This window comes from Adiantum capillus-veneris, chromosome 18, assembly GCF_014529385.1.
Source record: "Adiantum capillus-veneris isolate H3 chromosome 18, ASM1452938v2, whole genome shotgun sequence".
NCBI lineage: Eukaryota > Viridiplantae > Streptophyta > Polypodiopsida > Polypodiales > Pteridaceae > Adiantum > Adiantum capillus-veneris.
The window spans coordinates 136,765,566-136,780,124 of NC_140948.1; the positions used below are offsets into that span (position 1 = coordinate 136,765,566).

The 14,559-nt window shown below is 44.4% G+C and overlaps 1 protein-coding gene across 2 annotated transcripts in view; it reads right to left on the reverse strand.

Annotated features, from left to right (window-relative positions):
* Positions 1–6,497: 6,497 nt before the first annotated feature.
* The window catches only part of ING1 (RING/FYVE/PHD zinc finger superfamily protein), a 111,001-nt gene continuing 102,939 nt past the window's right edge, over positions 6,498–14,559 (reverse strand). For both annotated transcript variants that reach the window (XM_086489368.1, XM_086489367.1), the window contains exons 4-7: positions 8,192–8,255; positions 7,995–8,088; positions 7,773–7,896; positions 6,498–7,587 (exon numbers count right to left, since the gene is read on the reverse strand). In XM_086489368.1, coding sequence (XP_086345494.1) covers positions 7,477–7,587; positions 7,773–7,896; positions 7,995–8,088; positions 8,192–8,255 — 393 coding nt within the window. In that variant the 3' untranslated portion in view covers positions 6,498–7,476. The remainder of the gene's footprint in view (positions 7,588–7,772; positions 7,897–7,994; positions 8,089–8,191; positions 8,256–14,559) is intronic.

The window sequence follows — 14,559 nt, forward strand, 5'->3', positions numbered from 1 at the left end:
GCTGGGAAACTATGGGAAGACCTCACCTTGCGACCACAACCATAGTAGTGAAGATGGCCAATGGGTCTATTGTTAAACCTATTGGGATGCGAGAAGATCTCAAGATCAAGGTCTTTGGACATAAAATAAGGATTACCTTCATTGTTATGGATTTCTCCAAACACACTATGGCATCGGGGATGATCTTAGGACGTCCTTTCACGAGGGAAGCAAAAATGGTGCATGAATGGTCTAAAAACCATGTCTACTTGCAGTTCCAAGATTCTGTCATTCGAGTGGATCTTGTAACTGGTCAAGCACATCCTCTAGGAAACAGGTTTATAATTGATCATAGATTTGACACCACAGTTCACTCGGCCCCATTGCAGTATTGTTACACGTGTAAAGCGGACACTGATGTTGGGGAAGATTTTCCTTATATGGATGTACTGCCTGGGATGACTGAGTCGGACAATGTGGATTGGGTCCACCTAGCAGCAACCATAGACACTTGGGGAAACAGGGGGACGACCTCGGTAACACCTGAGGGGAATGAAATGCCACCACTCATACCCTTAAATATGCTAGAAGCACTGCATATAGCTTCTGACAAGACTCATCCTCATATAACAAAGAAAACATACAAGTGGGTCCCTAAAGCTTCTTTAGCGACCATAGCTAGTGCTAAAAAACAGAAGCCTTGTAAGAAACGTCTCACTCGCTTCAAAAATGTAAGAAAACATTGCGGTGGATTCTCAAACGACTATTGGAAGCCCAAGGCTACTATCAAGGAAATGATTAAATCTGGGTACCAAAACGTAGATTGTGTTCTTACTTGTCACCTGACACATGTGAGCCCAATCCCGTATCTCCAAAACGAATCAACGATCACGGAAAGAAAAAAAGCACAGAATGCTACACACCCACTCCAGAGCTAGTTTGGGTACCAAAGAAAGAACAAATTGTTCCACCTAGCTCAAGAAGGGGGGAGTCCCATGAAGCTTCTAGCTCCTCATGTAATGCATCCATAGAGGTAAAAGCTTCTCCACAGCCTCCACCTACAATAGTCGACCTCCATAAAGATACAAAGGAATCCATACCTCCCAGTGTTCAAGAATCACCTGATGAACCACTTCAAGTTCGATCCTGGGAGAGTACCTTACCACCCTTGCAACTCGACGAGGCACCTAAGGTAATAGAAAACTTCTGGCAAAAATCCCCACCTATTACCAACTGGAACAATTGGTTTCAAAGGGTGACAAGCTCATTTCAAACGGTATGATCTACCCAAGGAAGGGGGGAGTGTTTACTGACAGTCATCATTCACTCATTCTCCTCTCAACCTTCCTCCCTGACCTCTCAATCTCCCAATCTTAGGGAATGTACATATAAAGACTTATACTCACAAAATACAAAAATAATGAAGAGCAAGAGCAATTAGCAAACGAGTATGCACAATAGAAGTCAAAACATTGACCCAGACCTACACATTCACATCCGGTACACTGAAACAGAAATCTATGTCATCAAACACCTTTGATCCTCATCACTCGAGTGATGGAGGGTAGGTAGAATTAGTACGATAGGAGTGTTTCTGTTTTAGAGTTGAGTGATTACCAAAGTTCTTTTTCCCACTGATGTGCCTTCTAGAGGTATTCTTTGTGTTTCCTAGTGTGTACAGGAACGTGTTGCTGTTATTAGGATTTGGTGGAATCTTTCTCTTGTTCACAAGTCAAATCAAGCGCAACTATCAACACAAACAGGTGTTTCTTGTCCATTAGCATTACCCCTTATCTTTTTTGCATCTATGATTGTCTGCTTTGATTGTGATTGGTAGCATAATATCCAGCACATTTGCTTAGTATCAAACATTTAATTCAATGTCATTTTTTGTCATAATCACTTGTTTAGGTTTAAAAATCAAGCAAGTCCGACTAAGCTAGTTTGACCAAGTTAGGTGTTAGAGATCTTCTCTTAATACCATGGGGAATGCCTTCCTAATAATCAATGGTTACTTAGGTTCTTAATCCGATTTAGGCAGCATTGTGTGAAATGTACTAGGGCTTTCTAGGGAGCTTGACCCTATTGATCTTTAGCTTAAGTATTATAAAGGGAGTTTACTAGTGTGATGAGGTTGGAGCGGGTAACAGTGTTATGTGACCCCCCAAAGTTACAAAATTAAAATGCTGAAAACGAACAAACAAAAATTCAAAGTGCCACAATGTAAAATCTTAAGCTGGAAGAGAAATCTCAGCTTTATTTGGTACTTCACTCACATGTATCGCCTATGGTACTAGAGCCCTAGAGGTTCCCACTATGGGCGCTTTTCCTTGAAAAGCAAAAAATCCAAGGCATACAAAATAAACACACACATCAAAATTCAATCACCGTGAAAAGACTTTGGGGGGTCAAAGAAAAAGTAATCAGTCAGGCAATGATTTCATGAGAAATTCCTTTTATCGTAGCTTACCTACAAGGTCTTCTAGGTATAGTCTTTAGTCAGCGCTCGAACATGAAATACTTGACTCTCGCGATTAAACAACTTAATTGACCAGAGAAAATTAAGAAGCTTATCCATGGTATTAATAGTCGACCTCTAGTGCCTTTCGATCGTTAAATTAGCGACCCCAGACCTGTTTAATTTTTTACTTTTACATCTGTTTATGCATTTGATTATATTACAATTTAATATTTATTGCTGACAAATGGTTTAAAATTCTGTTACCACTCACATTGTCTGCCTACAACTACATATGCTTTTTAATTCTATATGAGTATACAATTACTGTGCCAATGTTGTTTGATTTTGCAGTGACTGAAGGAGGCTAAGGACATTCATCTCAAATGCTCTTCCACCTCGACAAACGAGCTTCAACTCAATAGCTTCCGAAGACGGAATCTACATCAGGAAGGGGGGCATGTTAACCCTCACGGCTCACGGACACCATATCACCTACGACGGACGTTGTATTATTTACTTGGTAGAATCAGGTATCGGGCTTGTCGGTCCAATAGGAAAAGGGTAAGAGTGATCGCCGATGAGAGACGCACTCTAACTGGAACATTCAAGGGATTTGTTGGCTAAGCATGGACGCCCAAGTGTGAATGGGGTGAGCTCATATAAAAGTCAACTAAACCTAAAATTCACTCATTCTTTCATTTGTGCAATAGAAGGGTGCTCTTGCTCCAGCTCCATCTTCTTCTTCTTCATCTCTTTGTGTGTGTGTATGCGTGATAGAGAGAGAGAGAGAGAGAGAGAGAGAGAGAGAGAGAGAGCATTGCGGCAGCACGACGACGAGGAGGTGGTTGAGCGCGGCGTAGCGGCGTCTCCCTTTTCTTCGCGGCGAGGAATCCTCCACAAGGCAAGCGTAGAGCGGTGAGTGACACACCATCGTCATCTTTGAGCTTACTAGTTTAAGCTTGTTGTATGCTTGGAGCCATTTGTGGCTCGCACGCGGTGTATCGGCAAGTTCTTTGCATTGACACGTGCGACATACGCGCACATCTAAATTCTCATGGAGCATGCTAGAGCGACACCCAAGTTTTCTTTTATCTCACATGATTTGTGATAGGCCATCCATGCCACATGATATATTGAGAGATATTTTTTATGTTCCACCCATGGCAGCAGAGGCCTTGTTAGAGAATTGAATTATGTAACAAGAATATGAATAAGAAAAAAATATTATACTTGTGTAGCAATTTGCAAGATCCACATGACGATTGCTAGATCAAACACACATCACACATGTATTGATATGGAGAGAGAGAGAGAGAGAGAGAGAGAGAGAATTATCATCCACGTAGGTCAAATATGACCCATGGGACCAAAACAAAACGTTACAAATGGATCCTTCTAGGTGGGGCTTTGGCATACATCTTTAGTTAAGGACTAAGGGGGACGGGGAGAGAGAGAGATAAGCACACTTTCCCCACTTGGCTAACATTATGCTCACTTCCTAAGGCCCACGAGATCCATTGTAATGTCATATTGACCATAAAATCACATCAGAATCTAGAATGAATTTTTGTAGGCACTTTTGAAGTTAGCATCATGCTTTTGACACTAATAGGTCATGAATGCAACTTTTTGCCACATTTAAAATTCTTAGTCCTTTCACTATTTTTACTCTCTCTCTAGAATGGCCAATATTGTTGGGAACTTCAATTTAAACCACGAGGCTAGGGAGATGGAGCTAACAAGACTCTTGAGGCTTATTTATAAGGGCACTAGACAGGTGGCAGCATCCGACAACCATAAGGCTCCATCAGAATCCATAATGAATTTTTGTAGGCACTTTTGAAGTTAGCAACATGCTTTTGACACTAATAGGTCATGAATGCAACTTTTTGCCACATTTAAAATTCTTAGTCCTTTCACTATTTTTACTCTCTCTAGAATGGCCAGTATTGTTGGGAACTTCAATTTAAACCATGAGGCTAGGGAGATGGAGCTAACAAGACTCTTGAGGCTTATTTATAAGGGCACTAGATAGGTGGCAGCATCCGACAACCAGAAGGCTTGGTATGTTTTAGTGAAAAAATGGGTCAAGGGTATGGCTACACCACAACCACAAATACTACCTTCTCAATATGATTTGCGCATAGCCTGTACATGGTTTTGTCTCCTGGGCAAGTTCTCTTTTGCCTCTACAAGATGTTAATACAATCTCCTTCATGATCCATACATTTGCCAAACTTTATGACGCAATGTTGTGGGTAGAGCTGAGCTCATATCCAGAGAATGAGGGTTTACAAGCCATTTGACATGCCAGTTTCAAACGAGCTTTCCCTCCCACCATTGGCAAAATCTTTGCTATGTGTTGCCTAATTGCAGTGTTGGGAGCTTTCCCTACCACCAATGAAAAAATCTTTGCTATGTGTTGCCTAATTGCCTAATTGATTAGGCAATTGCACAAAAGAGGTAACAAAACTGCTGCTTTATGGATTTTCGCGAAGTCTTTGATACATCACGCTACAAACTCTTCTAGCATGCAATGTGCCATCATAGGTGTTTTGGGGGGGTCTACTCTTTCTATCAGCAGGTGACAAGCCGAGCAAGCTGACTAAGAGGCATCTCAAAGCTCATTGCTATCACTATTGGTGTGAAGCAAGAGTGCCCACTCTCACCAACTCTGTTTGGCCTCTACATCAATGAGACATTAAGAGTACATTATTTGTGTGTGAGGCACAGGTGTGGATCTAGCAAGTATTCTAGAATTTATTATACTTTATATTGAATATATTGATGATATTGTCTTGGTATGTCAATAATCAATTACAAAACGACTATAGTTCCATCTACAAGCTTTGGATGGGCTTTGCACACAGAGGGCTTACGCTGAACCTTGGCAAGAGCAAGGTTCTGGTTTATCATAGGTCACAAGTGGAGCTCCATTCACACTAGCTGGAGCGTGAGTCGAGGTGGTAGACTAAGGCTGCTTACACACTGCATGCCCAACCTTGGGCATGCAGACTCTTTTAGACAGCCACGACCCCCTGTCCAAGGATGGGCAGGCATTGATCTGCTGACAGCTCAGCTGAGCATAGATGTCAAACCGGTAAGGTAAGCGGACAAGCTGAAACCAAAGTCTTTTTTTTAATTATAAATGAGAACATCTCAGTCTGTAACACGTGCCTGCACACCCCCAAAAATGACGCACGCACGGCGGCAATGTGTATCCAACCTAATATGCTTAATTTCATAGCCACCACAAGCCACTTCTCCATGGCAAGTGTAGCCAGAGATGGGTTGATGCAGCATTAGGGATGCTAAATCAACGTTGGCACGAGGGACACTTCGGGAAGCCCGTACCATGATGTCTACAGCAATAGTTTGGACTTATTCATAGTGAACACAAATTGAGAGACCATAGGTCATGATGATCTCCAACATCCTTCACAACAAACCGTCCATCCCACATGCCGTTAATAGAGCGGAGCAAGCCACATGTTGGTGGAGACTCTTTTAAATAGAATGTTTGATCCAAAGATTGAGGGAGCTACAACAAGACAAATTTTCATACAGAGCTCTTGAGGAAACTAAGCAGCTGGCAGAGGCAGGTGAGAAAGATCATGGTATGCTTAAATGGCAAATTGGTTCAACACACATGGTCTAGAAATAAAGCAGCTCCCACCCTTTCATTACAACCCACACACACCATTTATGGTCCTCTCACATATTGAGAGGAACTGGATCGTCAAGCAAGATCTCTAACATATACATCCAAGAGATATCTCTTACACGAAAGATGATGTATTATAGAGAGCACTTCATGTCTATTCTAGCAGATGGCTTCTTCTAGATATATGGACACACATATGCCACAGTGTGCTAGAGTGGGGATTAAATAACGCAGGGTCTAATCTCGTAGTTTAGAGATTGAGGTTGGGCAGGTAGCACAGATTGGCAGTGACCGGGGGAGCACTATGTATGCAAATGTTGAGCATATGGGGCTGATATACAACCCTTTTCCATAGGACAACCCAGACTAGAGTTCTATTGGAATCAAGAGACCAGAGACAAATAGGCCACTTCTTACCAAAGATTTAGAGACAGAGACAGACTCCTCCAATCACCCATGCGCACACAGTAGAGGGCGAGTCACAAATCACAGACTTCAATTCCACCCATTAATGTTTAGTCAATCGCTGCACTGAAAAAGCAAGTAGACCAATGGAGGGAGACGATCATAGCTCACAGATTTCTTTCAGAGTGCTATCCCAATTCCATCCACCGTCATTCCATGAGTCGCCACACTACAGCAGCAAGTAGAAACTGTTCAAGCGTGTGGACGCCCTTGTTCACTAGGATACTGGCCTAGACACTACATCATACAGCCACCCAAGAGATTGCAGCTTCCAAGCTCTCCTACTCTCCACCTGAATTTCCCATGTTGCGTTCAACCATTGCTAGTATTTTAAGTAGCTTACATTACCTTGCCAACATGTCTTCTTCTGATAGTAATCTCTCTTACCTTTGATCTTGGCATAAAGGGAGATAAATGGGAGGTGGATGGGTTGGGAAGGAAGTTGCGATTTGCCACATATATTATAGTTTGGTTAAAAGCTTGGGTTGGAGATAAACACACTTGAAGTGTGACACAAAAGTATATCATTACAAAAAAATTCTGTCTCTCCACATTCAAGGTAATTATAGGGGCAAACAGGATTCTTGTGGTAATGCAGACCACAAGAAAAAAACTGAGCAAGCTTTGGAAGTCTACTAACAGACGTCATACTTGACTGAGATTGCTGATTATATACAAACGATAACTATTAAAAGCACTGGCTACTGATACAAAATTCAGTTGTCCCTCAAAGCAAAGAGGACCCTCAAGCCTTTTCATACTGGCTGTCAATACCACACAAACACACCTGTGTAGTATGCATTGAATCATCAACAGGCAAGCCAAAGGCAGCACAGCACCTTTGGAATTTGCCTTCCCTCCATATTCCGTGATTTTGTCAAAGCATGGCACTAGCACCCACCATTTGCTATCCTCTTCGACGCTGTTTCACTTTAGGAGCACAATCAGGGCAATACCACTTCCCTTTTGGTTGGTCAGTGATCCCCACACACTCATAATGAAACCACTCGATTTTGCACTGCAATCATAAACATCACAATGTCACTCAGTACACCGAAAGCAACCAGTAAACAAAAAAGATCGATTTCACAAACCCCAATTTTTACCTACCAGACAGTCCGATAAATGCAAGCCACCAATCCAGAAACTTGCAAACGCACACACTTATATATTCTACTTTGTAGGGGAGAACTTAGCACTTACATTTTCATTGTCACATGCGACCATTTCTCCAAAAAAAACCCGATTGCAGATACAATATGTCGGCTCATTAGGATCAACAGGAAGATCAAGGTCCATGCTTACAGGCTTTTCTACTTGTTGCCGCCTGCATGATGGTGTTAAATTGTCATCAGTTGGCCTCTTGAGCTCACCTTCAAAACAGAAGCGGCTATCAAAATATTGTTGAAAGGTCCAGAGGAGTACTTCTGATTAGCTTTAACCTCAGCTTCAGAGCCAATGGGATTAGAGCTGTCAAGCCTCTGTTCAACAGCAGACAAGCCTCCTGTCAGCTCAGTTTCTGGCACCAAACAGAAAAGGACCGAGATCCGTCACATGAACAAACAGTTTGACCTAGCAAGTCAATGACAGTTTATGAAAAAGAGTTGCTAGACAGTACACACCGCGCTTTAGCTCCTGATCCAACTTTTTCAGGTATTTGTCCAGCCGGCGTATATGACCATCCACCTGCAAACAAAAATGAGGGCTGCCCACATCCATCTCTCTCTCTCTCTCTCTCTCTCTCTCTCTCTCTCTCTCTCTCTCTCTCTCTCTCTCTCTCTCTCTCTGGGCGACTGTGAGCTCTCCTGCTAATCGAGCAGCGCAGGGGTACGCAATGACATTCTGCAGCAAACAGAGGACCTGTTGGCGCTGAACTGAGGATTTCAGCTGAGCAAGGGCGCTGGCGCAAGGCTGAAACCCATAGTAGCAGAGGTGGCCTTGCAGGATCACGCAGGTCACGGCTCACCAAACCTGAAGAGCGCTGCTGCAGGCGTGCAGAAATCCCAAGGAGAAGCACTACAAGGTATGCGCAGACTTCACGGAGTGTGCAGAAACCCTAAAACTCGTTCAACATTCCTGTGCAGGATTTGCTCGGCATTTACCTCTCTCTCTCAGCAGTGCAGTGGGCGGGTTAGCGCGCTGTCGAAGTAGGCGGCACACAGAAACAGGTTGTCACTCTATCTCTTCAGAGGCCCAGGAGATCCCATCGCAAGAAATTGTTCGGGGGTCGCTTGGGGATGGACCAACGAGTCGATGTCGGGGATGACAGCATTTAGGAAACCCCGCCTAAATTGAAAGCGACATTTAGGCGGAGGTTTCAAGAGAGCACACTATCGCCAAGTTCTGTGAGAGCAGAGAAACTGTCTAGAGTCAAAGATGACTTCATGTATGAGAAGGTACATGTGTGATTAAGGGGGAGCTGAGCCTCTTGAGGGGTGACATTGAAAAAGAGACTTACAAAAAAGCTATGTATGCAGATATGAGGAAAGAATTGGACAAAGAGATGCTTAGTAAGCGTGACGACATGTACACATAATTGAAGGCCAAAATGCAGACGATTGTGAGGGCAGAAGTAAACGTAATGGAATGTGTGATGCAAAAAAAGAGAAAGACTAGAGCCCTTCATGTGCGTGTTACAAGTCTCAAAGACACGGAAAAAGTAGAAGAAGAAGTGCAAGAGCTCTTGAAGCGCATAGGTATTTCTGAACCCGCACACAGGTGCTTGGAGAGTTGGCAAGAAGGGAAGTGATGAGAAAGGAAGGCCCAAGGAAAGAGCACTCATTATACGTTTCCCTAGAAGCTAGGAAGGAATTCCTGAAGAAGAGACCAACACTCAAGCAAACTGGGATATTTTTGGGCGATGACCTCACTCTAACACATGTAGCACACATGCAAGAGCTGATGCCAAAGATCAAGGCGGCGAGGAAGAAAGGGAAAATTGCTTTCTACAAGCGAGGGAGAGTAGTGGTGTTGGAAAAACGACCGCATGACAGTGCGAGACCTATGGGACCAACCTTAAAATGGCAGATCTAGGCGCATTTGAGGATAGCTTTAAGGGAAGAGACATTATTTTTTACTCGGAAACGCATCAGACTCTTGGCGGCACATTACCTAGAGTGACGGGATACCATTGGGAGACTACTTGTAGGCAAGAAGTGAGACAAACGCATAGAGGACGGGTGAAACTGGCCCGTAGGGCGGTGGACTTTGGCTTTCACCAGAAACTTTACTTTAGACTTTAAGACACAAAGAAACTTCACGAATAAGCCTATGACTAGAATTCAACACTTCAAGACAAACCACGGCCTGCTAGCTAGAGCGCTACCAAGTAGACAATGACACCCAGTTGGTCCAAAAAACTGGCGCCCCTTTCGGTATTTCTTTATTCTTATTACACTTGAGAAAAACCTGTAAACTTCCACAAGTTGTCCCACTTTTATCGGGCTGAAATTCCTCCACTCTAACCCGATTTCGGCAACATAACCACAGTAGAAGTCTCCACGGACAAAATCCCAAGTAAACATCGACTTTCCACGCACTTTAGACCACTTTGCAAAACCTCGCGAAAAATTACAGCTCGCTGAATTCTCTGTTTTGCGCTTTGATTCAGGTGCAATCACTTCTGTGGATAGCCCTCGAGCTCTTGCACCTGTAGGGTCACTTGCCCCTTGAATTAGACGAGATTCCTCGCAGGAAATCTCTCTAAATTGTCATGTACAAGCACCCGATGCTTTCCTGAGGCTCCCCTAACAAATAAACGATCCGAACGCTTCCACTTGACCCTCACCAAGCTGTCCATGGCTGTAATTGCAAGTTTTTGACCCAGTTTCGCCATCATAATGGCACAAATATCTTTGTAGGTCAAAAGTACACGTCAAGGACACTTTCCCTTGCGGTATGGAAGCTTTCTAGTGAGCCACAGGTCAATTTCAGCATGCTGTAATTTTCCGTTTTGCCACTGCTGGGTGCCTACTGCCCTGTACTCGCATCCCAAGGCCTTTCCGAGGCTCCCCTGGCGATCCCCTGTAGTTTAGGTGCGAAACCCTAAATATGCAGAAAACACAACAGGCTGTAATTCTCTGTTTTGGACCGTTTCAAGCGAAGCGAGCACGCTTACGCGTGTCTTAGGAGCTCTCACACGCAATGCGATAGGTCCCCTACAAATCGGACGAGTTTTCACGCGAGAAAACTCTCTGTTTTCGCATTCCTTCGCGATGGAACTGTGCGTATCTGAAGGGGATTAGCAATTAGCTAATCCGGTTCCTATACAGAAGGCTCTTGCCTTGGCAAACGCGCATGAAACCCCCAGAATTGTACACGTTCATCTGAGAAGCCCAACTACTTGGGCATTACCATATGTGCAAAGGGGAGAGAGAGATGCGCAAGAGAAAATCGTCGCGCTACATAAAGCAAGGGAGAAGGCAAGATTTCCATTAAAGCTGTGAGCACTTGCACCCACTACTCACACACACTGTAGCACACTTAATGGGCAAAAATCAGCCCCCTCTCTTGAAATGGGTGTCCCCTCTTGCTGATGCTTATGGCAGATGCATCTGGAGCTGCCATGTGTCCAATTTGCCTCTTTTGAGTTAATTCCCTAGCACCCACTGACTTATAAGTGTAGCGAGGGGCCTGAATGACTTTGAACCCAGCCTAGACACCCTTTTACTGCTCGGATTCCAGTGCCGATTGGCCCGACCAACTTGTGGTGACCTACCCTTCTCGATTGCGGATGAAACTCTTGGCCGTCAACCGTTTCACACTCGCCATACAATGTCCGACTATTTGCAGCTTCAAAAAGAGGGTCCCAAAAATAAAACAAAATCATTGAAAAGAAACCAACAACTCAAGTTAACAATTTCCACGTCCTTGTGACATACCACCCTCTTAAAATCGCAAACGTCCTCAATTGCGTGCCAAATATACATGCCATAGATGATTTAATGTGGTAAGCACCCTTTTATCATCGCATGTATCCGCAAGAAAGACTGTCAAAACATGTGTACAAATGACTTAATGAGACCTTCATACTTTTGTCAAACAATGTACACTGCTATTGCACTGAATCCATGAGTACATATGATGTGCTAGTTCTATCATTACCCCTCCTTTGTAGACGTTGGGTTGGGGCATACGTAGGTTGTAACCCCAAGGCCTCAAGGTAAAGCTGCAATACATTTGGTGACTCTGACAGTTCATGCTCTTCCATTCACTTTGCATCCATAGGTGGATAGTTCTTGAACTTCACCAAATAGCATCTTGCAACCTGTCCCTTAACTTTTACGTGTGCAAAAGGCTCTTGCCTCTGCAAACGAGCATAATTCCACAACACTGTAGCGTACTACCCACGACCATGTAAGCTCAAATTTCAAGAGGATTTACCAATGCGTCAAAGAATCCAAGCAATTTGCCTCAGAGAATCGGTGAGCAGCGTGCCACCTAGCAGACCCACATCACTCGCGCAGGAGATCTAGTGGCCAGTCTACCACCGTGAGACCTCTCCCTATCTCATCTTGGTTCATACTTGCAAACCCTAAAAATGTAACAGAAAATCAGCCCTAATTTGACCACTTTTTGGCAAGGCGAACGCTGAAAAGGTTATGTATGAACATGCGGAATTTCCTCTCTATCCTGTGAAGAGGAACCCTCTTCCATATGCCCTTCCCTTTGTCAGCCATAGTGAACCATATGCCCTTCCCTTTGTCGGCCATAGTGAACCATATTCCCTTCCCTTTGTCGGCCATAGTGTAATCCCACATTCTTGTACTTTGTGTCTTCACCAAACCAACCGAGGCTCACTTCTCGAGGAAAAAGTGATTCTATCCCGACGACAGAACCATGAAACTGGCCCGTAGGGAGGTAGACTTTGGCTTTCACCCGATCATTACTTTAGACTTTAGGACACAAAGGAACTTTACGAATAAGCTTGTGACTGAAATTCAGCACTTCAAGACATTTCATGACTTGGTAGCTAGAGCGCTCCCAAGCAAACAGCGACACCCTATAGGCCCCAAAGACTGGCGCCCCTTTTGGTATTTCTTTATTCTTATTACACTTGAGAAAAACCTGTAAACTTCTACAAGTCCCACGTTTATCGGGCTGAAATTCCTCTATTCTAACTCGATTTTGGCAACATAACCACAGTAGAAGTCTCCACGGACAAAATCCCAAGTAAACATCGACTTTCCACGCACTTTAAAGCACTTTGCAAAACCTGGCGAAAAATTACAACTCGCTGAATTCTCTGTTTTGCGCTCCAATTCGCGTGTCGATCACTTCTGTGGATAGCCCTCGAGCTCTCGCACCTGTAGGGTCACTTGCCCCTTGAATTAGATGAGATTCCTTGTGGGAAAACTCTCTAAATTGTCCTGTACAAGCACCCGATGCTTTCCCGAGGCTCCCCTGACAAATAAACGATCCGAACGCTTCCACCTGACCCTCACAAGCTGTCCAAACCTGTCCATGGCTGTAATCGCAGGTTTTTGACCCAATTTCGCCATCATAACAACGCAAATATCCCTGTAGGTCAAAAGTACATGTCAAGGACACTTTCCCTTGCAATATGGAAGCTTTCTAGTGAGCTGCAGGTCAATTTCAGCATGCTGTAATTTTTTGTTTAGCCATTGTTAGGTGGCTACTGCCCTATACACGCATCCCAAGGCCTTTCTGAGGCTCCCCTTGCGATCCCCTACAGTTTAGGTGCGAAACCCTAAACCTGCAGAAAAACACGGCAGGCTGTAATTCTCTGTTTTGGACCGTTTCAAGCGGAGCAAGCACGCCTACGCATGTCTCAGGTGCTCCCGCACGCAATGGGATAGTTCCCCTGCAAATCGGACGAGTTTATACGCGAGAAAACTCGCTGTTTTCGCATTCCTTCGCGATGGGAACTGTGCATACTTGAAGGGGATTAGCAATCCGGTTCTTGTACAAAAGGCTCTTGCCTTGGCAAACGCGCATAAAACCCCCAGAACTGTACATGATCATATGAGAAGCCCAACTAGCGGGACATTACTATATGTGCAAAGGGGAGAGAGGTGTGCGAGAGCAACTCGTCGCGCTACATAGAGCAAGGGAGAAGGCAAGCTTTCCATTAAAGTTGTGAGCACCTGCACCCACTACTCACGCACACTATAGCACACTTAATGGGCAAAAACCAGCCCCCTCTCTTGAAATGGGCGCCTCCTCTTGCTGATGCTTCTGGCAGATGCATCTGGAGCCGCCATGTGTCCAATTTGCCTCTTTTGAGTTAATTCCCTAGTACCCACTGACTTATAGGTGTAGCGAGGGGCCTAAATGACTTTAAACTGAGCCTACACACCCTTTTACTGCTCGGATTCTAGTGCTGATTGGCCCGACCAACTCGTGGTGACCTGCCCTTTCTGACTGCGGGTGAAACTCTTGGCCGTCGGCCATTTCACACTGGTCATACAATGTCCGGCCATTTGCAACTTTAAAAAGAGGGTCCCAAAAATTAAACAAAATTCATCGGAAAGAAACCAACAACTCAAGTTAACAATTGCCACGTCCTCGTGACAACGGGGGTCAGGAGGTGTGCCAGTCCTATTCAGGGAGAAGCTGCAACCCCTCATTCGTAATGTTAGGAGGGGTGTGCCGGCCAGATATATGTGGGTCAGAGAGAGAGAGCAGAGACAGGAAGGCCACTCTACATTGCAATATGCACACATCTCATTATTCATCGCCCGAGCGGGAGTCAACCTACATGATATTGGATGAGGACATATGGGAGTTCTCTAGGGATGGAGATGTCATTCTTTTGGGAGACTTCAATGCTAGGACGAGCCAGTCTCAGACAGCTTTCTACGATACCTCAGAGGAAACGTTGAGAGAATTGGATGTCCGTGATAAGAGATTAGCTAGGTGTTCGCAAGATGAAGAGCACGCTCGATATGGGGGATACCTAACAGATTTGAGAATGCACATAGGTTAGCCATCTTGAATGGCCTCCACAAATTTCCAACACCGAGTGGGT